Source organism: Ambystoma mexicanum, chromosome 4q, assembly GCF_040938575.1.
Source record: "Ambystoma mexicanum isolate Mex_15411 chromosome 4q, UKY_AmexF1_1, whole genome shotgun sequence".
Lineage (NCBI taxonomy): Eukaryota > Metazoa > Chordata > Amphibia > Caudata > Ambystomatidae > Ambystoma > Ambystoma mexicanum.
In genome coordinates this window covers 23552335-23577098 of record NC_090928.1, presented here as the reverse complement: position 1 = coordinate 23577098, position 24764 = coordinate 23552335, and the positions used below count along the sequence as shown (strand labels likewise).

General features: G+C 47.4%; 1 protein-coding gene across 2 annotated transcripts in view; it reads left to right on the top strand.

Annotated features, from left to right (window-relative positions):
• The window catches only part of GPR137B (G protein-coupled receptor 137B), a 694226-nt gene that overhangs the window by 150494 nt on the left and 518968 nt on the right, over nucleotides 1–24764 (top strand). For both annotated transcript variants that reach the window (XM_069607370.1, XM_069607371.1), the window contains exon 3: nucleotides 16755–16977. In XM_069607370.1, coding sequence (XP_069463471.1) covers nucleotides 16755–16977 — 223 coding nt within the window. The remainder of the gene's footprint in view (nucleotides 1–16754; nucleotides 16978–24764) is intronic.

The following is a 24764-nucleotide window of genomic DNA, read 5'->3' as shown; positions in this document are numbered from 1 at the left end:
GCGCAAAGCAAAGCGTTTAATAGGCATGATGGCATCTTGCATTTACCTGGTTCCTCACGCACGCCTGCGCATGCGTCCCATATAGGAGAGGTTGGCAAAACAGTGGTCTCAGGCAAGCAGTCAGTGGGACGATCTAGTTGTCGTTTCACCAACACTTGTACAAAATCTTCGCTGGTGGACAAGAGAAAACCTAACGAAAGGGAAACCTTTCTATGACCCAGAGGTACAGGCAGTGGTCATAACGGATGCCTCAATGGCAGGGTGGGGGGCTCACGGTCTGTGGCCTCACACTGCAGCTCAGAACCACATCAATGTGCTGGAACTTCTGGCTGTATTCAAAGCCCTTCAGGCATTCGAACCCCATTTAACAAACCTGTCGGTGCAGATCCTAACAGACAGCACCACAGCGATGTTTTATATCAACAAACAGGGGGGTACACGTTCTCCAAATCTGTCCAGACTTGCACAAAAAATCTGGAGATGGGCACTCAAACGGAAGATGTTACAGTCATCACAACATGTTCCAGGGGAACTCAACGCTCTAGCAGACTCATTGAGCAGAGATCCCCTACCAGAGGAACACGAGTGGCGTCTACACGAAGGAGTCGTAGACCACCTCTTCTCTCAATGGGGTTTCCCAACTATAGACTTATTCACCACAAGCGAAAATCGTCAATGCCTAGACTTCGCGTTCATGTTCCCCCAGCCAGGCTCCAAGGGGAACGCCCTATGGATGAGCTGGTCCGGGAAATTTGCTTACGCTTTTCCCCCAACTCCTCTCATGAGTAAGGTGGCAAACAAGTTACACAAGGAACCGATGACGCTTATCCTAGTTGCTCCTGTTTGGGCAAGACAACCACAGTATCCACTTCTGCGCAAACTGGCAGTACAACCTACTCACCCAGCACGAGGGACTAACAGTGCACCCACAACCACACTCAATGAACTTGGCAGCAAGGCTCCTGAGGTCATAGAGTTTGGGCATCTCAATCTACCTCAAAGATGCATGGCTATCTTGAAAGAATCAAGAAAACCAAACACTAGACACTGTTACTTTGACAAATGGTGAAGATTCATAATTTGGTGCCAGACTAAGCAGATCGACCCCATAGAATGTACTCCATCTAACATTCTAACATATATGCTCCACTTGCTAGATGCAGGGTTAGTGTTTAACTCCCTAAATGTCCACCTGCCGGCCTTGTCAGCCTACACCACTTCCCATAATAAGGTCTCATGGTGGAAGGTGCCGGTCATCAAAGCATTTATGGAAGGGTTAAAGAGACTCCACCCTCCAATTTCTAACCCACTGCCAGGTTGGGACCTCAATGTGGTACTCGCTAAGCTCATGAGACCCCCTTTCGAGCCTATACACAAGTCTAGTCTCAAACATTATAAAACTGCCTTCTTAGTGGCTACCACTTCCATAAGAAGGGTTAGTGAAATCCAAGCATGGTCAGTGCAGGATCCTTTCTTTATTATACATAAGGACAAACTGGTTTTACGTACTCACCCTAGGTTTTCACCTAAATTCACCTCCAAATTTCATGTAAACCAGTCAATTGAGCTACCGGTTTTCTTCCAGGAGCCCAAGAGTTCTGCTGAGGTAAAACTCCACACACTGGATGTGAGAAGAGCGGTCCTCTATTATGCAGACAAGACCAGACCACTAAGAAAAACAGATGAATTGTTTGTCTCCCTAGCACCAGGCAAAGAAGGGGATCTCTCTAGGTGGATAGTCAGATGTATCCAACTTTGCTATTCCCCATCAGATAAAACATTGCCTTTTACACCCAGGGCTCACTCCACGAGAGGTACTGGGGCCACTTTGGCATTCATTGCAAATGTTCCCTTAGACAGTATTTGCAAGGCAGCTACATGGAGCTCTGTTCATACTTTCACTCAGCACTACTGCTGTGACACCCATTCTAAGACATTTATTCGCTTATGAACCTTCTCATAACCCACCTCCTTCTTCCACTGCTCGCTAATCTATGCACAGCATGTGATCTAAGCAGATTCCACAAGCCTCACAAGGGATACATTACTCGCCGTAATCGTATTTCTGATGCTTGTATTTGCTTAGATTCACATGCGACCCACCCATCCTCCCCTCGGAGAGAAGGCGCATGGATGCTTATGAGCTTGTCTGATACGTATCTGCTTGGATACAACTGTACTCACGCTACACCTCATGCTACCTCATTTGAGGAAAAATAACAATCTGAGGGACCTCGATGCGTGAGGGATCATGGGTACAGAGGATGTCACACTAGGGATAGTATTACTGGCACGCCCAGTCGACGTCCCTTTTTGAGTTTCGAAAACAACAACTGTAATACTCTGCAGCTCCCACTAGATGTCGGCCTATGCACAGCATGTGAATGTAAGCAGATACAAGCATCAGAAATATGATTACGGTGAGTAATGTATCCCATATATATGAGAATTGCTGTGGAAGGGGGCTACAGGGGAGGTGGGTTGTATGGGCTTGCGGTTGTAGTCCTACTTTTTTGTTTTTGTCCTGTCTTGGATTTTTATTTTTAAAATCTGGTCCCCCTAGCATTATTGCTCTTTGCCAGTGGATATCACCTTCAGTAATGGTTAGAATCACAACATCAGTTAAAGAAAAGTGAGATTAGATACTTTTCGAAACAGAAAGGGATATTATAAGAGAATACATTGTTTGATGTTTGGCACACATTTTATAATAAAGTACTATCATTAGAACGCCTTTAATTAGTATGCACAAATAATTGATTTCTTTTAGAAGAACCGTGGTATTGCAAGGTGTACTGACCCCTTTTGATTTGATGTTCTATTTCATGTTTGAATATATTTATTTTGGTAAAGAGGTTTACACACATTAACCATATTTGAATACATCTTTTAAACCAGATTTTTTGGCCTTTCATTGCACATATGTACACTCGATTGGCTCTGTTAGTTCACTCCTTTAATTACACAGGTCATTCCTCTTTTAAAGCTTTACTAGCTACTTAGGATTTGAGGCTGCACAAATCCTTTTTAGGCCTGACCCCATATATTGCCTCCTGACGCATTAGAGCCCCTCTCAATTTCTTATCCTACTTAAAACACTGAACATACTTGAATGGAGTCAAACTCCTTTTTTGTCTTTCGTGGAGAGTTATTAGAAGTGAAGTCGTTAAGTATAACAAAGAAACTAAAGTGGTAGTATCGTTTCTTGCTAGCAAACTCCCATGCTCCTGACTCATATATATCACTTTTGTACAAGACTTTTAGGGAACACCTTTGGGTCACTTAACTACATTGATTTTTTCTAGACTGAAAAAAAGTATCTTAAACAATAGTGGGTTGTAATGTAACCATTTGAAAAGCATAGCATGGCCATCCCATATTTCTTTCATGTAGGTCTATAACACTGCTGAACCGATGCATTATTATATACTTAACTGCTAGCAGATTATTTGGAAAGCTCCTTCTGAATTTGATCAACTTTAACCTGCCTGATATTATTCAGAGTGGACAGATATTTCACAACTGTCTGAACGATCCATTAGAAAGACAAAAAGGCACTAGAGCTTTGATGGGACGATCAACAGCATCATGCTTAGAATGAATAAAGAAGATGTGCGTTTCCTGTGGTATATGTTTCTGATGTTATAGTTCAATATAAACATCCAATGTTATGTAGCTATTGTCTGAATTATAGAAAGATCCAGATAAGTAGGGGCAACTTGAGATTTCATGATTTGTCAGCGTTAGGTGTCAAGATGATATGACCGCCACCCTGGGTACTTTACTTTTTCTAAGCTTTGCCTTTTGTGACACTGAAGGAGTTCCTCATAGAAATCCGAGAAACGTTGTTTATTGTATTTGTCTTGCGGAGGGCAATGCCAGAAATGTAATAATCAGGTCAACAGCAAAGGAAGGGCTTCTCTCTCTATTATTAACCCAATTGACAATGGCAATGCTGTGGTTGGTCAGGCATGCCAGTTCGCACCTGTGTTCGTTAGTCAAGCGCTACTGCTAGGAGTAGCAGCCTGTGCATTTAGCCTTTGGGAAAGATGGTGCCTGTTGACTTGGAACACCTCCATTTAGAAGGTAACAATAGAAAGTTGTAGTGTAGGCATGATCTCTCAAATAAAGAACATGGCAGAATTAATAAATAACGAATTTGGCATCAAGTCTCATAAAAGACATTTAGTTAAGTCATGGTTTAACATTTCTCACTGCTTGGAAACAACGGGCACCTGATGCCTCTTAACATATGTGTCCTTGGAAACAGAGCATGTTAGCGTTATAAAGGGCTTTATGACAAGGTAGGGGAATGGGTGCAGAGGTCGAATTAGAATCCCGGAAAAAGATCTGGACAGGAGGAGCTAGACCTTCATGCACGGTGTAAGGAAGATGTTGCTTGTTTGCTGTTCTTGTCTGATTGCTGCAATAGTTTGGGAAGACGTTTCGACCTTAAGCAAAAAGAGGGTTAGAAAGGGTTTGCACTTTGACTTCTTGCTGCTTGTTTTTGACCATATTTTGGAATTATAAACAAATCATGCATCCTCTTGTCACTGCCAATCTTGTTACATCTATTATTAATGGAAACATTCGGAATCTTTTCATAGTTGTTTATACGTGGATCCATATCTTCCTGTTGGAAAAGAGCAGTCAGAACGTGGCCCCTCTCTCCTGCACTTCAGGAAGAAACTGCAGCTCCTGCTGTGCAAGGGGTTAGGGGGCACCTTGTCGCTCACTGACCCCTGATACCACTTCTTCTCCATCCCTCTGCACCCACTGCTCTCCCCTTTTGTTCAACACTCCGTTGTTTGCTAGGCTGGTCCGTGCTATATAAATCCCAGGTATCCATACGTAGGCAGGCTGGAGCTGCACACCACATACACCCCAGGAAAGGATTTTATTAAAAACACTACTTTGTTTCACGCTCTCTAGGTGCTTTCTGAAGGTGACCATTAAACAGGTAAGAGAGCGGGACTTAAAGGTACACTGCACTGCCCAAAAAAGGGTAAATAGAGACAAAGTACTTGAAGAAAGGTGATGAATCCTGCAGAAGTATTCAAGTGAAGAACACACACACTTATCTAGAGAATTATGTCTGAAAAATTGAGGAAGTCAGGTGAGGAGAAAATATTTAATAGGAAGATTCACTCCAACTATGCAAATAGGCGATCACTGGGCGACTAATCATGGGCGTAATTATAGGGGGGCACAGGGGGTTTTGTCCCCCCAACTTCTGTGGCATGCCTTTTTGTCCCTCCCAACTTTTGGAGGGAGGTCAGGGGGGCCGCAATCATCAGTTATGTAATTGGACAGCGCAGGCCCGGCTTGGGTGCCCATCAAGGTTTGGGCTGTCTCATTACATAATGCTGAGATGCCTGGCAGCTGCACTGCAACACATTCAGGGCTGGGATTCCCTGCATGGTTCAGTCCCTCACCCTGGATGGCCTGACTCAAAGTCAGAAGCCAGGGTAGGGTGCTGTACTGGGTATTGCAGGGCCTGGCACCTCTGCTGCCACGCTAGCAGCAGCCCTTCCAGGGGCCGCGGTGCAGAGAATCGCTTTCCGGCTTTGTGTTCGTGCGACACACAGACAGGAACTAGGAAGCTCATTCAGCTTGCTGGTTTCTGTCTGGAGGTGCGTGAGTGCGAAGAGGTTAGGTCGGTGTAACATGAGACATGGCCCGGGTGGCATTTGAAAGCAGAGCAGATGTACTTAAAAAAAAGAAAACATGTTTAATTGTGTTTATGTATGTTTGTTGGGGGGCTGGGCTGCGGGCTGACCCTAGTGACATTAAGTCACCAGGTATGAAGACACACTAACAATAACAGACACACTAACAATAACAATAACAAATGGTGCATTCTCTGTGACAAGCCACAACTATGCAAGGCCTCTAAAATAAGTCTTGCCACTTTTCAGATGCTACTAAAGCACCACCATCCTAATTTCAAAATTAAGTTGGTGGAAGGTGCGCCCTCGCCAAGTAGAGTGGAAAGAGTCAAGCTGAGAAAACCTGTGACCCAAAACTGTCATACTCTGCAAATTCTAAACATGGTGAACCTTTGTTAAGTAGTTTTTGCTCTAGGTGCGCAGAAGGAACCGTATGGGATTTTGTGTTAAAAGCACACTTTTAGGAGCCCTGTATAACTTTTCCCCCTGCCGCCATAATCTTCAGCAAACTGGCAAAAAGTATTTTGAGTTTTGCAGACACTTTTTCAGGACAGTTTGGTGCAAATTAGTAAATGGGTGCCATGGTTCAGGTTACAGGCCACCAAAAACTGCTTCACTTACCAAACTAAGTGGGGGAGTATGCAGCATTGTAAGAGTGTGGGGGAGGGCGGGGGTTGAGCAACGAAATGCAGTGTGTGGAATTCCACATTATCTCATTGGCGCCCCCAAACCACCCACCCCTGCCCCAATATACTTCTTTGGTAACATTAGTGGAAGATGGCATTTTAACACACAACAACAAAAATAAAACTGCAGGATCATTCCAAATACAGGAAACACATCTATTAGAGATCTCTCCAAGCCTTCTCAGGTAAAATACATGCAAACTTCCTAATTATTATATGGATTGCACCAACTAAAGTGACTTCACAGAAAAGGACATTGCAAGGCGCATCATCCATCCTTGATACTTGGAGGCACCATGGAAGTGACTTTAGAATAAATTGCCATAAATAAGCCAAGTGACAAATGACTTTGTGGTGCAAAATACCTAAATTTCAATTTTGTTATATGTGGAGCAACTCTATAGTCATTAGGCTTTTCCATTATAATACCATGACACATTAACATAAGCTTTGAAGTGAATCAGAGTCACTTGCAAAGCTGCAGATAAAGCACAATGTCATTACATGATTTGCTCAGCATCACAAACTTGGTTAAATGGTTAAACTGGGATGTGGACAATTTAAGCGACCGCCCACATCTTTCCAGGTTTAGTTGATATAGATATTTATTAAGGTTTTGCTTTACATTTCATGTGCTTAATTATTTATAGCAAAGCCTTGGAAGCAAACCACATTATATAATAAACTAGCCTTTCATAGTAAACTAACCATACACTATATACATTATCATAGAAATATGTTGAGCAATTGGAGTTTGGCTTTAGTTTTATTCTCCCCATTCTGCATGCAAAATCACAATAGCATCATGTAGATTAATGTGAGCCTAACAAATCCCCCTTGGGTTTTAAAGCCATAGTCATTATTTCATAAAGCATGCAACATTATGCACCCTTCTCACTTCTGATCACTCCCTCCCATTCACATTTCTAAAGGAGCAAAAGTTCCTGCTAAAAGTTAAACCCCCTCCCTCCCATCAGTGCCTAATCGTTGACATTGTAATGCTCTGTTGATTTAGAGCAACGTGCGGACCTTCTGCTGCCCGTAGCTACGTGGGACTGCCAGTGGGACACCTCTACCATTCAGAACGAGTAAGGTGTCCCGCTGCCAGGACAATGAGCGTGCTGAGCAGGAATTGCTTAGCACAGATTGTCCTGCCAGCGGGACACCTTTGCCGTTGGGCACCCTCTTTGATGTGCCGAATGAGAGAGTTGTCCCAATGAAAAATGTCCCAGTCTGGCTCTTAAAAGAACAACGGAGGGGCAACCCATGCCTCTCCCGCTTGGTACTCTACTGCTTGGAGCCATTTGAACACAGGAAGACATACATTCATTATAATCAGTCAGAATCTTGTAGAAAGAATCTATCAGCACGCACACATACAAGGTGCTGTGCAGAACCCTAGTTTGGAGATATTTGGCATTTAAAAATGTACCATGTATACTTGGTCACCCACTGCACTGCATTAACCACTGGCTTCTGCCTTTGAATGAAAGGAAAAATCAAGGGAATTGCTGACATTCCAATGAATCTGTTCCTTTCGGCCATGGCTTTATAGTTCAGCTAGCTTGTCAACGTAGCCCAAAATTTCAGGGCTCAGGGGGTGATACAGTCTGGTCTGCTCAATGGAAGTTGCGCCACTGTTTCCATGTGTTATTGTATATGTGCATATAAACGTTGTGTGCACACAGTGTATGTCATTGGATGTGCTGGGTGCATTTGTGTGTGAGTGAGAGTGTATGCAAGGATATGCATGTTGACTTTTGTGTCTGAATGAATGATAAATAATGCATTATTTGTATGTTCTATTGGAATTAAGTTTGTGAATGTTATGTTGTGTCACTGGGTGCATGGCAGGCCGGCTGGAGATGTGTGGGGGCCCAATTGAATTTTAAAGATAGGTCACCAGACTTATGAAAGTTATAACAGAGTGTCAGCAATGGACTCTTGTTGTGTAGTAGTCTAGTGTTACAGCATAAAGCACATGTGAAATACCGACTACCACCTTCTCCTGTTTTTCAATTTTCAGACCACACCAGGTGACATATAGATCACCTATGTCATCATATAGATAAATGACTCAAATGACTCTTGTGATTGCGTATGGGAAACTTTTGATACATTTATTTCACATAAATAGTTTCCTCATTACAAAAATATAATACTTAAAAACATGATTTATAACATATCACAAATACAGAAAACATTTTATAAACGGTTAGTATACAAACAAACACAGACTGGATTCCTCACTGTGTCATCTGATAGTGAGTTCTACAAAAATATAAGAAAGGGTTTTTTCTAAAGAATGTATAGCTTCACTTGTTGAACACCTTTTAAAGAGCAATTGAAGATCTCTGAGAACCATAGGGTATTACCATACTGTAAGATCTCATTATCACAGTTCTTGACATCAATATTTTCTTTTAATTTGGTACACATTCACCACTTTTTGCACAACACATGTGCATATGTAATACTCTTATAGCCCTGTCTCTTCATTGTTATTCTATGTCTCTTTGAAGTATTGAGTGTCTGTTACTTCTGTACATTTCGAAATTCAAGTAAGATGTTTTTTAAAAATGACGTAGTCTAGTGTTATCCATCAGGGATTTAGGTTGTTTGACCGAGGTACAAAATCACAGCGAAATTGACTGTAGTCATTTTCACTGCGAATACCTTATTAACTCAGTAAAAAACTAAACCCATGTCCCCCCAAACCACCAATACACCCATAAACCCCCCTACTTACCTTTTCTCCATCCGCTGCCTCTCCTGCAGCGTCAGATCTATCCATCTAATGCGGGCCGGATCTGATGCTGAAAGCTCCCTTTTTCTTCTATTTTTTTGTTGGGTCCCCTGCCACCAATGCTGAGGAAGTGGGGGACACCCCCCGCAACCTCCAAAGTCAAAAATACCAAACATGGGGGACGGGGGACACCCCCACAACCCCAGCTCTTCATGTTCGGTATCTTTGGCTTGGTGGTGTCCAAATTCAGACAAATCTACCATTCAACCAAATTTTATTGAACAATTTGGACGAAACAATTACTAAAAGCCACCACCCGCCCTCCCTCCACCCCACTCCTGTCCCCCCCAACATTTTCATCAAAGTTACTCCACTGCGACTAATAAAACATAATCTGAGCCCCAGCATAGGACCCTGCTTTCAAGTCTTGTGTAAGTATCTGGATTGGCAGGCATCTTCTGTGTCTCTGTGTGCCTGGTTCTACTCCAATAGCAGAGATGTCTGCAGACCCCTGTACAACGCCTGCCAATATGGCGCACATGTACACGTGACATACTTCTGTATTTCTCTGTGCGCATCTGTAGGCAGGAAGAAGGACTGAAGATAAGACTTAGGTCTGTGTATTCAGTGCACAAAGGGGGGCCCGGGGGGAACGCGAAGCGTTTCCCCCGGGGAGTTTTTGGCGCTGCACACGGCCAGCGAGTGGCCGTGGGGGGCAGAGCGCCTCCCGGGGGTATTTAAGGGCTCAGGGAAGGTTCGGGAGGCAGGCGACGGTTAGGACTTGGTGATTGTGAAGTCCTGTCGCCTGCTCCCGAGCCTTCCCTGTAGCTGAGCCTAGGGCGTGTGTTGGAGGTAGGGACTAGCAGGGTTGTGGAGGTGGGGCCAGGTTATAAGGGCAGAGGGAGGGTGTCGGCAGCGGTGCCCGAGTTAAAAAATAAATAAATAAATAAATAAATAGAAAGAGGGTGGTGTCGCGGGCCCCGCATAGTCAGGGGTACCGTACATAAGGTACCCCCCCCTCTTACCGCAGCCGCCGTCCGCGGGTTGGGTACATCAGGGCGGGCGGTTCGGGGCCATTTGCGGCCGCGGTTTCTTTTTCTTGTGAGGGAGCTGGGTGGGTATCCCTCGCCGGCCGTAGTGTGGGCCCGGAGGGTTCTGCATTGCTGTTGCCGGTCCCGTTGCGCGTTCGTGTGGGGACGCAGTGTGTCGGGTGGGGGAGCCGTTGGTGGTGAGCCCGCGTGTGCTGGGCTTCTGGTCCCTCGCGTGCGGTGCCGGCGTGCAGCAGGGAGGGGGCAGAGCGGCCCTCTTAAAGGGACCGCTCCCCCTGTTCCTGTTTCCATTTGGAATAGGAAGGCACTGCGGTGCGGCAGTTGTGCCACTAGGGGGCGGGCGGTGGAGCTGGTTTGATGGAGTGGGGCCTATAAAAAATAAATAAATATAATAAAAAGAAAGAGGGAAAGTAGGAAAAGGGGGTATAGGGAAAGGAAGGGTTTTTTTGAGAAGGGGCCATTAGCAGCAGTGGTGGAGGGTGGGGGGGGGCCCTGCGGGGGTGTTCTGAGTGAAGTAGCTCGTTAAGAGAGTGGGAAAAAGGGGGGGCTATCCGGGTGCAGGGGGTGGTTGGCTAGGTGGGGGGGTTTAAAAAAAAAAAAAAGTAATTTTATTAAATAAGTAGGTTTCAAAAAAAAAAAAAAAAAAAAGCTAGTTTCAAAGTTAGTAGTTCAATTGGGGTATAGGTCCACGGGTAGTTTTGGCTCGGGGGCTTAGGTTTGCTAGGTTCATTTTCAGGGGGCATATATATTGTAGTGCACAACCAGATTAGTAGTGCACGATGGTGGGCCAGGGAGCCAGCAAGAAGGGTCTGGTTGATGCTAAGGCTCTGAGGGAGGCTTTGGAAATAATTAGTATGGCATCTAGGGCCCAGTTGGAGGGGGTAGTGGGGGAGGTCACTGGCGGAGAGGTCACGGGGGAGATAAGTGGTGGTAGGCCGCAGCGTAGAGCAGCGGCAGATGGGGCTCTCGCGGCAGTGGTGGCTTGCACCCCATCGTAGGGGAGAGGGGAGGTTTGGGAAACTAGGGGCAGGAAGTTGAGGAAGGAGATAGACAGGAGGGCGTCAGGGGGAGAAATGTTTTCGGGTCATGAGGTGGCTCAAAGGAATCAGAGTGGAGCCAGTGAAGGGGTGCAGAGGGGGGTGACAGGGCAAAGGGGAAGAGGGGGTAAATACCTGCAGAAGAGTGCAGGTGGGAAAAGGAGGGAGAGGTCACCATCATTTGAGGAGGTTAGAGTGGGGCGCGGAACGCCCCCCCCGGGTAGGAGGAGTGGGGGCGGAGGGCGCTGCGCAGCCCCCGCTGGTCAGGTGGAGGTAGAGGGTTTCAGTGCGGCCCCTCCTCGGTCAGCGCAAGGAGAGCCTAGAGGGCGCAGCACAGCCCCTAGCAATGAGGATTCCAGGGTGGAGGACGGAACGCCTCGCCCGAGAGAAGAGGACCAGGCAGAGGTTTCCACAACCCCGCCGAGAAGACGTCAAAGGAGTGGCAGCGCGGACGCCCCGGGCTCGCAAGAAGATCATCAACTCAACTCGGGCATGAGCTGGCATCCGCAATGGTATTTAAGGGGTGATGAAGTTGGATGGGAGGAATATGTGGGGCAATGGGAAGTGGAAGATTATAGGGCGGAAAGGGAAAGGGGGGAGGAGAGTAGAAGTTTGAGGTGGGATATGGAAAGGGAAGTGCAGGGTGGACGGGGGCAAGGGGTCAGGGGAACTATTGGCTGGGTGAGAGTGCTGACATGTTTTGTCCCCACAGTAGGAGCCCTCTAAGAAAGGAGAGGAGGAGCATTGGTGTGGACGCCAGACCACAGGCGGCAGGTGTGGAAAGAGGTGAGCGGGAAAGGGAATGGTCATCTGCATGGCAGAGAGGGGTCACAAGAAGGGGGACAGGGGATGAAGGGTCTGGACTGCAAGGTGTAAGGAAAGAAGTTGGTGTGCAGGCCATTGGAGCCGCAGGGGCTGGGAAGAGCATTTGCTCAGTGGAGGTCCAAACGGACAAGGTGGTGGAGCCATTGGTGCTCGAAGTGCAAGCTGGAAAAGATAAGGAGGTTGAAGTGAAAGGAAAAGAGAAAAAATTGCCATACATGGGGATAACAAAACCATTAGGGGCGCACTTGATGGTAGCGACCAGGGAGAAGATTCAGGCGGGGGAATTTGTGGATGTCTTTAAATTGCTCCATAGGGAAGTGAGAGCAAAGGAGGGGTCTAAGGAGGAAGAGAGGGAACTGGCTTCACGCCCAAGGGTCCCGGTGACTATTGAGAATTGGATGTCGGCGTTTATCATTTATGCCAGTGTGTATTGTGAAAAATTCCCGGAGCGTTGCGTGGCCCTGGTTAAATATATGTATGTAATAAGGAAGGCTTTCACGAGTTTTGGGGGCTTTGCCTGAGTAAGGTATGATGAGGAATTCAGAGCGAGAATGGCAGAGGACAGTCAGGCGGTCTGGAGGGAGATAGACATGGATCTCTGGCTGCAATGGATGTCCCCAACGAGGCCTGCCCCGACATTGCACACAGCAAGTGGGCTGCCCGTGCCTTTCCGGCCCTTTCTTGTTCGCCCCGCCCATGAGGGGGTGGGGGGAGGAGGCAGAGGACAGCCCTCGACAGCATGTTGGGCGTTCAATAAAGAAGGCTGCCGAGGTGGATGTGCAAATATAACACGAGTGCAGCAGGTGTGCGGGTCGGCATCCGGTTACAGATTGTTTTCAGGCAGGGGACAGTGGGTCAGGGCGAGGAGCGGGGCAAGTAGGTGGGGGGAAGGACTGCATGCCAGGTAAATTGGGGTGTGCTGGTAGGTCGGGCTCAGTTTATCGTAAAAAGAGGGGCGGGGCGCAAGGTTTGATGAAAGGTTTTTGGGGGCAACTTAAAGGGGGTAGGAGAAGGGTGAGGAGGAAGACGCATAGGTAGGGGAGGGCCGCAGGGGGGATGTAACGGTGGAAATTGTTAAGGGGTGGTAGCTGTCGTTTGGAGGGCATGGACGACGGTGGTGAAGCCCTCACGCTTGCCGCACGACAAGGTGAGTAGGTTTCAGGCTGCATGGACGGAGGTACGGGAGCGCCTCTGGTGCAGCAAGGGGAAGTGATGAGATGGGTCTGCATGGACGGGGGGTGCACTAGGGCCCCTGGTGCAGCTGGGGGAAAAAAGTGGAGCAACGAAGCAAGGTGCTGGAAGAGGAATTTATGTGGAATGGACTGCATGGACGGGGGCGCAGGTTTGGCCCCTGGTGCAGCGGTGGAGAGGAGTAAGGAAGAAAAGGGGCCTGCATGGACGGGGGTGCACTAGGGCCCCTGGTGCAGGTGGGAAACAGGTGGTATGGATGCAAGGAGCTTGAAGATTAGTTAAATGGAAGGGACTGCATGGACGGGGGTGCAGGTTTGGCCCCTGGTGCAGTGGCGAGAGGAGTAATAAACTAAACTAAAGGGCCTGCATGGACGGGGGTGCACGTGGGCCCCCGGTGCAGGGGGGGAAAACGCAGGACTGTAAAGCATTAAACTGGGCACAACAAGTTGGACAAATGGTTTATTGCTTGTAGGGGAACTGTTTGCGACTTGTTTTACGTGGTTATTCTTTGGGGCTTTCAGGGTTTCTGAGTTGGTCGGGGGAAAAGAGGGTGTGGGGGTACTGCAATGGGAAGATGTTCAAATTACAGAAGAAGGTTTAGACATCAAGATTAAAAGGTCTAAGACGGATCAGAAGGGAAGGGGTTCTTGGGTTCTGCTGGGTCGAGGGAGCAAGGTTTTATGCCCAGTTCAGGCAGGCAAGGTGTGGAAGGAGCGCTGTGGGGTTAAGACAGGCTTGGTTTTCAGCATGCGGATGGATCGCCGGTTTCTGCGGCCCAGGTGCTAGGGGTATTGCAGATGGCGCTGGTGGCAGTGGGAGAAAAGGCAGAGGATTTTGGGACTCATTCCTTTAGGATGGGCGCAGCATCTTAGGGTACCAGGCTGGGTTTTTCAGAAGACAAGGGAAAAGATTGGGGCGTTGGAGGTCTGGGAAATACAAGGGGTATGTCAGGGGGTTTGATAAAGGGGAATGTTGAAGAAAGGTGGAGTAGGACTTTGTGGGCCAATTGTTGTTGTTGAAATATTTTTTACTTGTCAGTGATTTTGTAATTTCTTTTTCAGATGCTGCGCGAAAGAAGGGGGAGTTGGCGCAAGTTTGGATTGTTGGCCATTCAATTGTTAAGTGGGCTGGGAAAGAGGTGGAGAAAAGGGTGTTTGGAAGGCAACTGGGGTGCAGTTACAAGGAAGTGGTGGTGAGTGGCACGGGTTGGGGGGCCTGCGGTGGGATCAGCTGCTTCCTATATTGGCAGGGATGAGGGAACGCTATGGGGTTCCAGAGGTGGTGATTATGCATGCAGGGGAGAATGACCTGGTGAGAGATACGGGGGTGGCGCTGCTAAAGAAAATGAAGAGGGACTTAGTGTGGGTGCGGGAAATGTGGCCTCAAGCAGTGGTGGTGTGGACTAAGTTGTTGCCGAGAAGAGTTTGGAAGGGAGCGAAAAGTGAGGGAGCAATAGAGCGGGCCAGGAAGGGAATAAACAGAGAAATGGTAAAATTTTGTGCCTCGGTGGCGGTGCAGGTCATGGACCATAAGGAGATAACATATGAGGGTCTCCTTATCTTTAGAGAGGATGGGGTACACTTGTCCGTGTATGGGAATAATCACTACCTGGCGGACTTGGGTTCTTGGCTGGGAGACTGGGTAAAAAGTTGGAGGTAGAAAAAATTGGGGGGGGTGGGGCAGAAAGAACTCCTCGGGGGAGGGTTTTTCTGGTGCCGGCGGCATGGCCCCTTTTGATGTGGGGGGAGGAAAGCACAATGGGGGAATGACACGGGAAAGGATGGGGTGGCGCTGTTTGCACAAGCAGGTCACCCCGGGGGAACAGGTATTGAGCCTGGAGGGGCATGGCCCCTGGGAGAAAGCGGGACGCCTGGAAAAGGGGCAAGGAGACGGTAGGGTCCAAGGGATAATTAGGGAGGAAATGGGTTATTTAATTATTTCATTGTTGGGGGAAAATGAAAATGTTTAATTTATAATTGGTTGTTAAAATATTTCTTTAGTTTGTTAGGCCATGGAGCCAGTTAAGCGTTTTGATTGTAAGCTTTTGCCTGTCACATTAAAGTGACCTTTTCCACTTTTAAATGAGTCTGGGTTTTTGTGCAGTAAGCCAAAAGGGAGGCCCCGGGGGGAAACGCGAAGCGTTTCCTCCCGGGGAGTTTTTGGCGCTGCACATGGCCAGCGAGTGGCCGTGGGGGGCAGAGCGCCTCCCGCGGGTATTTAAGGGCTCAGGGAAGGTTCGGGAGGCAGGCGACGGTTAGGACTTGGTGATTGTCCCGCGCTCCCACCCCTTCATTTTGGTTTTAGGCTGGTGTCTGGTTATGGAATATAGGGGGGTCCATTGTTCATGGGATTATGCGGGGGGTTTTAGATGACATAGCGAGTTTTTTATGAGTTTTGGGGGTCTGTTAGGATGGTAGGGGTTGGTAGTTTGTGTGACAGGTCAGGGCATTGTGAAAGTTTGTGTGTAATATATGTTGCTGATGTGGCAGGTCAGGCTGGCTGCAGGTCATAGGAAGGGGGAGTTTGGTGTAGAGGGGAGTTTGAAGGGTGTTGAAGTGGGTCGGGGCGCCGGGGGCATGGCCCCTTTTGATGTGGGGGGAGGGAAGCACAATGGGGGAATGACACGGGAAAGGATGGGGTGGTGCTGTTTGCACAAACAGGTCACCATGGGGGAACAGGTATTGAGCCTGGAGGGGCATGGCCCCTGGGAGAAAGCGGGACGCCTGGAAAAGGGGCAAGGAGACGGTAGGGTCCAAGGGATAATTAGGGAGGAAATGGGTTATTTAATTATTTAATTGTTGGGGGAAAATGAAAATGAAAATGTTTAATTTATTTAATTGGTTGTTAAAATATTTCTTTAGTTTGTTAGGCCATGGAGCCAGTTAAGCGTTTTGATTGTAAGCTTTGGCCTATCACATTAAAGCGACCTTTTCCACTTTTAAATGAGTCTGGGCTTTTGTGCAGTAAGCCAAAACGTTCCTCCATAGCGGACGGGCGATGTTATAAACTGCACTCAGAGAACATACGCTTTAAATGAAGCGTTTTCGTGTTTTGCGACCGTTTCGGAGAGGCTGTAAATTGTCATAAACTGCCCTTCGATTTCAAAGCTGCTATACACAACCTGAGCTTTTAATAAATGTAGCAACAAATAGATAAAGGAATGAAAGATTATCTCTGCCGTGGCTCGTGTAAAGTTGATGTGATTTCCACGCAGCACGGGCCATAAAAAAGATTCAAACTAGAGTTATCCTGTGATCGGCACGTTTCTAGAGAGATTAGCGAGATAATCAATTCAGGGAGAAGAAAAGTGATAGCCTTGTGTAGGGAAAATATGTCCAACATCTTCCGAGTTTCTTAATGGCTATAACAACTGTTGTATTGTTTTAAACCACGGTGCAACTAATAGCGTTAAGGGCACAATTCTGCAATATGATTTTCATCTCACTAGTTAAACATTGGTTTGGATGTGTTGGTTTAAATAACAACAGCTACAAACTAGTACACTTTCATATTGTAAAGACGTTTGCTCTTTATTTGTGTTTCCTTTTTAGATTGCCTCTTTATATGGGTTTCCTTTTTATAAGCCTCGTTTTCCTGATAGTGAACCTCACGTGTGCAGTGCTGGTGAAAAGGGATCATGCGGAGACACGGGTGATTGTTTCTGTCAGAGTGGCCATTAACGACATGCTGTTCATGCTATGTGCTGTGTCACTCTCCACGTGCTTGTACAAGATATCAAAGATGTCACTGGCGAATATGTACTTAGAATCAGAGGTAACATATCAAATGTTTTTTTTACACTTCTGTGGAAATATACTTTACCCTGTAAAAAACATTTTTTGTTCCTCCCTAATTATGTGCCTCTCTTATTAGTACTATCCTATTACCACCGGCATAACATTTGCCAGCTTAGTAACACAATTTCCTATTTCATTCCATAAGGTATGCTGGTTCAATCAAAAATGATTTGTTTCAAATATACTTTTAATGATGTGTTGCAATTTCTGTGTTTCCTCGAATGCCTTGTCCCCTGTCCCTCTGTCCATACTGCTGGAACAAATGTTCGAATGGATTGTGTCCTCCAATGCATTCCACATCTTTGACATGTAATGTCCACAGCAGTGCACTTCAGAAACTTTTTCGGCAGAGGGCGTCCTGCGTCAATGGCGTCGGGTCCATGTCCCGCGAGGGCCTCCGTCGAGGATGATGTCACGGGATGTTATAAATAGGACGCACGGCGCCCGTAGCCTCAGTTCCATTTTTTCTGCGAATGTGTTAACTTCGTGAGACTCGGCGCACCTTGTGTGTTTTCTTCATTGAAGATGTCTTTCTCTTGGACCCCCCGACTCCGCGGTCTGGTTTCAAGATCTGCCGGGACTGCAAGTTTAAGATGTCGCTCACCGACCCCCACTGCATTTGTTTGTGGTGCCTCGGCCAATCACACAACACTGACGACTGCTCGAAATTCCATTCACTGACTGCTAAGGCCTTGCGGAAGGGGAAGCTCAAGGTAGGTAGGGGCTCGAAACCTGTTAAATCCCTGTCTTCCAAGTCCAAGGGGGTTTCCATCGATGATTCGAGGGGCGACTCTCTGAGTCGGAAGGAATCCCGGGGATCTCGGTCCCGGAGTGGTTCCTGACACTCGTCTTCCTCGTCCCGGCACTCGCAGAAGCGCCGTCACTGGTCGCCTTCCCCGTCCTCCTCGGAGGATGGTGCCTCGAGGAAGGTTACATGCCCTACGAAGTCCTTGACTCCGGAGGAATGGGCAGCGTTCAAGAAATCTATGATGGCAATTTTTCAATCGCCAGACATGGGTCCGGCCGTGCCTTCTGACGAAGCTGGCCTGGATCGGTCTCGTTCCGTGGCTCGCACGCCTTCGGGCTTGGGTTCACGACACGACACTCATCGGGATCCGTTGAGGTCCCGTACGGACAAGGATTCGAAAGGTCGAAAGAGACGTGTCTCTAGGTCTCGGTCCTTGTCCCCAGCGAGACCGCAGCAACCTATTGGCACCTGTGTCGATGCTGAAGCCTTCGGCGATCCCAACGACGAGGTTATCGACGCTCTCAACGTCGAAGCCTTCGACATTATCGGCGCCTTTGGGGATTTTTCTTGAAATGTGCCGTTGGAGTAGCCAGACATCGTGGATCCTCCAAGGAAGGTTACATCGAAGTCGGTGAGGCCGGTTTTGGCCTCCAGACCCTCTTCTGTCCCCAGGCCTGGGTTCAACCCCTGCTGGATGATATTTTTGAAGAGGAGGAAAGGTCTGAGGTTGAGGAACCTGGTGCCCTTGATGATGCTCCTATTTATTCTGGGGACAGTCAGTTGGAGGAGGTGAGGCAGACCCTCCATGATGCAAGTGGACTGGACACTGCCCCGGAAGTGGAGTTTGGTAGACCTGAGCCTGGGGCTCATGCAGAGTCTTCTTATAGGAGCCTCTTGGCACGAGTCTCGGAGTATCTGGGCTGGTCTGCTCCTCCAGAAGACTTTGTGCAAGATGATCTGACGGACATCTTGGATCAAGGTCCGTCCTCTGACCCTGTTTTGCCATTTCATTCTACCTTGCAGAAAAGGGTGGCAGCTGCTTGGCAGTCCCTGGAATCTCTTCCGGCTGTGAATAAAAATCTAACTAAGAAATACTGCCCTTCCATTAGCGACCCCAGCTATTTGTCTACTCACCCCGCTCCTGAGAGTTTGGTGGTTCAGGCGGCTACAGCCACCTCGAGGCAGGTGGTTCACCCTACCATCCCTCCGGATAGGGACGATAAGCGCTTCGACGGTTGAGCCTGGAAGGTATTTTCTGCTGGGAGGATGGCATTGAAATCGGCCAACTGCACATGTGATTTGGCAAGGTTTTCACACTCTCTGTGGAATTGTGTATCGTTGGCGGCTGAACATATTCCCGAGGGGGAAGAAAGGGATGGTTTCCTTGCTCTCGTGCAAGGATGCTATTTGTGAATCCCTTCAGTCGGGGTTGGATATGGCCGACAGTGTTAGCTGATCCATGGCTGCGAGCACCAGATTTGCGTGGTTGCGGAAGTCGGGACTTGTTCCGGATGTGCAGACCCGTCTTCTCAACATGCCCTTTGATGGCGCACATTTATTTGGCAGCAAGGCTGACAAGAACCTTGAGAGGTTGCAGACCTCAAAAGCTCTGGCAAAGTCTTTGAGCGCTGCAGTGTGTCAACCTCTGCCTTTTCGTCCTAGGGGACAGCAGTGGAGGGGAGGTTCCTTTCGGTACTACTCCTCCTTTGGTAGTACGAGAGGGGCCGCCAGTCAAAGGGGCAAGCAGAAAGGTACCCGTGGTGGACGGGGAAATCGTGGTGCCAGAGCCGCTCAGGCAGCGGCCTCGTTGCCTTCAGGCACTGCCGCAGCCGCTTCGAAACAGTCATGAGGCCATGTCCCATGGTTCACCGGTTGGGGATAGACTGTCTCAGCATCTCGAAGAATGGCGGGCCATTACTTCAGATGCGTGGGTGTTGGATACCATAGCCCACGGCTACTGTCTTCCCTTCCTTCAGCGGCCTCACGACAATCCACTGGCTAAACTCTCTTTGAAGCTTCCTTATCCTCTCCTTGCGCAGGAAATCTTGTCCCTGCTGGAGAAAGGCGCTATAGAAATGGTGACTGTAGCGGAGAGGAACAAGGGTTGGTATTCCCCTTATTTTTTTATCCCAAAGAAAGACGGGGGTTTGAGACCCACAATGGACTTGCGTTGGTTGAACAAACTCCTCCGGAAGGACAAGTTCAAGATGGTCACTCTTTCTCAAGTCCTCCAGGCCCTTCAACCTCAGGATTGGTTGGTGTCTCTGGACCTCAAGGATGCTTACTTCCATGTGCCGATCCATCCCGCACACAGGAAGTACCTGAGGTTTGGGGCTGGCGACTCGCACTTTCAGTTTCGGGTCCTGCCGTTCGGATTGACCTCCACCCGAGGGTCTTCACCAAGCTCATGGTGGTGGTGGCAGCGTACCTCAGGCGAGGGGGGATTCACGTCTACCCCTACCTGGACTACTGGCTGATCCGGGCACGCTCTCCCGAGCTAGCTTTGGATCATCTCGGTGTCACCTGCCGCATCCTCCACAGGCTGGGCTTCTCCCTAAATTTTAAGACGTCGCACCTGACACCTTCCCAACAGCTCCAGTACATCGGGGGTGTGTTGGAATACGTCTTTGGGGAAGTGTCCGCCTCCCAAGGTAAGGGCTCATCAAATTGTGCAGATGGTGGACAAGTTTCAACATGCCCAGAGTCTCCCGGCGTTCAAATTCTTAAGGTTGCTCGGCCTCATGGCTTCCTGCAATTTTCTGGTGCCAGAGGCCAGGCTGCGGATGAGATCCCTGCAATGGGTCCTCAAGATGTAGTGGTCGCAGTTCTCTGGCAAGATAACGGATCCTGTTCAGATCCCAAGCTCGGTCTCCCAGGACCTTCTGTGGTGGATGAACAAAGGGAACCTGATGAAGGGGGAACCGTTTCGGCAACCGTGGCCAGAGGTGACTGTAGTGACGGACGCTTCCCTCACAGGATGGGACGCTCATGCCAACAAATTGACCGCCAGCGGTCGTTGGTCTCAGTCGGAGTCCAGACTCCACATCAATCAAGAGCTGAGAGCCATCAGGCTTGCCCTGAAGGCTTTTCTGCCCTTGGTACGGGGGAAGAGTGTCTTGGTCATGACGGGACAACACAGTGGCCATGCATTACCTCAACACAAAAGGTGGAGCAGGGTCACTCCCGTTGTGCAGAGAGGCAAGGCAGCTCTGGTTCTGGGCCATCCAGCAGGAAATTTCAATCTCGGCAGTTCATCTGGCCCGCGACGAAAATGAGGCGCGGACGCTCTGAGCAGGCAGAGCACAGTCTCTCACGAGTGGGAGTTGGCTCAGGAAGTCCTTCAGGAGATTTTTGCCCTTTGGGGAACCCCGCAAGTGGGTCTCTTTGCCACCAGTGTCAACCAGAAGTACGAGAGATTCTGCTCAAGGGAATTTCCTCTAAGAGGAGCCTTAGGAGACGCGTACGTGGTGGATTGGTCATTCCCACTGCTGTCCGCATTTCCTCCAGTCCCCGTCATTCCTTAAGTGTTGCGGAGGTTACGGAGGTTCGGTTCCCACATGATCCTCATTGCTCCGTATTGGGCCAGGAGAGCGTGGTACCCCGACCTTCTGGAAATGTCCATGTGCCCTCCACGCCGTCTTCCCCACCAAGAGGATCTGCTCTCCCACTGGGGTGGGTGGAGGGGGGTTTAGGTGGGAAGGGTGTCAGGGTCTCCATCCAGAGGTCAAGACTCTCAACTTTCACGCTTGGTATCTGAAAGGTTGAGGTATAAGGATTGGGACCTCCCGGATGACGTGATGGAGGTGTTGCTTTCGGCCAGGCGGCCTGCAACAAAATCCCTGTACCGTTGCCGTTGGTGTAAGTTCTGCGACTGGTGCAGGGATCACAATGTTGATCCTTTTCAGTGCTCCATTCCTATGGTTTTGTCTTTCTTGCTTTCCTTGGCCCAAAGGGGCCTTCAAGTGGGTACCATTAAAGGTTACCTGGCGATGCTGTCTATCTTTAAGCGCTCATCTGAAGAATGTTCTCACTTTAAGATTCCATTGATTTCTCAGTTTCTTAAAGGACTGACTAATGTATTCCCGCCGTCCCCTTTCCAGGTGCTGGTTTGGGATTTTAATTTGGTTTTGAGATATCTCATGGGTGCTCCGTTTGAACCTTTGCACTCTTGTCCTTTGCGATTGCTGTCCTTCAAGACTGTGTTCTTGGTTGCTGTAAGTGATTTCAATCCAGCACTCCAACTAAGTCAATGCCTAGTATGGGATGCCCAATGGAAACCCTTATTTATATATTTTTATGTCAAAAGTTTGTTTAATTCTGGATGATGTACCCTTATCTAACACCCCTCTCTTTGAATTCCCCCGGTCTCACTGAACCAAGAAATAGGTTTGTTTTGCAAATTAAAAGATTTATTTGAAGAATTGAACAATATATATATATATCACACTTTTATAAATATGGATAATATCTGAATACCACACTTATGAATATGAACAATGATCAGCAATGGGTAATATTACAATCTCAACAATCTCTTTAATCAATTAGGAGTAGGAATAGGAGGATTAATGTAGCAGAGAATACTTTGTGCGGATTCAAGGAAATGCAATGATAGGAAAGAATGCAACACAGAAGTAAACTTGATATGACTTCAATTAAAAGACCGTATGATCACTCTTTCTCCTGTTACTACTCACTCCCCCACCATGCCATATGAAGAGATGGAATGAGGGCACACAGGTATCAGGACTAACAATCAACAATTGCAGTTTCAATCCCACTTCCCCCCAGCAAGCTTAGAGAGAACAGGAATGCTTTTAAACAGGTCAATTGCTTTTAAATGTGGTTTGAATTGAATGGGTAAAATGCTAAAATGACTTTAATTTGCTAAATGGGATTCAGAACTAGTGAGAGTGGCTTTGGATTGGTTCAGGTCAACACTAGCAATGATTATAGAATGATTCGCAGATGGAAAACGAAATTCAGAAGTTGAAAGCAAGAAATATCTGTTTTTCTATGGAATGAAATTGAGCCAAATTGCAAATCGCAGCAACTTTTCCGCGTGCGGGAAACGCGGTTACAGAAAAACTATAAGAACTACTTTGTTTCTAGGGCATACGGCTCAAAAGTTACAGAGGTTTTTGTGAAGGTAGATTTTTCAGAAACAGAGTCAAGATTCAAAATGAAAGATGCACTTTAAAGATTAGGAACCAAGATGGACTTATACTAAGGAGCTATGAAAGTACAAGATACCCAACGGGACAACCACCAGAACAGGGCGCCTTCCGCTCTGATTGCTGTGCGCCAGGGCACTTGACTTTCTTCAGAAAATATCAGCGCACAGATGATTATCGCTACAATTATCACAGACAATATAATGAGAAGAATTCAGGATGGACACAAGATTCTATAATGCAGTTCTGGATAGGTTGAAATGGATTGAATGGGATTACTTTAAACTAAGAGATGACTATGGACAGTTCTAAACTAAATACTCACTCCTATGGCTTTAGAATGGAATGGGCCAGTCAAAGATCTGGTCAAAGGTTTGGACTTCACTCGCCACTGGACAGGTCTCATGCACTGGTTTCTGCTCTCAGCAAGGCCGTCTGGTCTGTGCAGCCTCTTGGACTGGATCTGACGGGTTGGTTCTGGGTACAGCAATGCTCTATGGGTCTGGATCTTGGTTCTAGCACGAGGTTCTTAGCTAGAACAGCAAAACAGCTCAGCCAGGCTGTTGAATGGATTAGGTTAGGCCCCGTGGAAGTTAGGGGTTAAATCAGGTTTGCAAGGTTTTTAAAGGCCTGCTGAAAAGGGTTCAGCTTTTTGGATTAGGCCTCTGCTTCAGGGTTCTAGAGTGTGGTTCCAGAGTCTGGATCTGGAGTCTGCATCTTCCTGCAGGGTGCTTCACCAGGGGATCAGTTGATGAGTGAGAAAGTGTGTCCTGTGGGTCCCCAACAGCCCCTATTTATCCATTTTCCAAAGTGGGTGGGGAGGCTGATTGTCTATGCCCAACCCTCTAAGGATCTGATAGGTCAGAGAATTCTCTGTCCCCTGATTTGAGAAAGGAATTGTGTGTCATCATGTGTCAGAGTGATGCTGCCATTTACAATCTAGAGAAGAACCTCCCCTTTGCTTTTACCCAGAAAATCTATTTTTCCCAAAAAACATATTTCCCATATGAACAACTTGTTAATATTACATATACACATCCCAGATTAATTAAGGCACGTCTCTGTTCAAGTCCCATATTCCTACAAGTTTCAGTTCACAAATGACAGTTTTTTCGCGCTTTTGGTTGGTTACACATTTTCGGATCTGTACAATTTTTTACATATACATGCACATAAAATCTGGTCATACTTCTGTAATTTTTCATGTTCTTAGCACAACCACAATAGCTACAATATTAAAAAACTTTTGTGGTTCAGTCTCAGAACATCGCACAGATTCCAGATTAGTTTTAAACTGTGAGCACATTTTTCATTTTACTAATCTCTAAGTTTCATATTTTTGTCAGTTTGGTACAATATTTTAGAAGTATTTTCCTTAAACATATATTTAATCCAATTTCAAATCCACATTTTCAGTCTGGCCCGCCTCCAAGGTCTTGGCTAAGTCAGAGAGTCACATGGTATTCTTCCTGCCAGGGCAGTTTTTATTGATGCCCCAAATTAGCATCTCCATTCACCTCAAGGGAGCCCTTTCTCTGCACTCAGAGCAACAGGCCAGGGTGCCCCTCCCAGTTCCTTTTCACACCAGCCTGCCAGTTTCTTAGCAGAGCACAGGAGAACAGATTCCTTTGTTTAGGGAGGAGGTGTGGAATGTGTTTGAAGCCCAGTGTGGGAAACTTTAACTTTTAACAGTCTGAAATTGTCTTGTCTTAAAATATAACTCACATTTTTAACAAATACATCAACCAATTTCTTACGTCAAGCCTTTTTAGAATATAGTTTTGAATTGTATCCACCTCTTAGGCTTCTGATAGCAAGTCTTTCTTTGGCATAGTTTGAGTT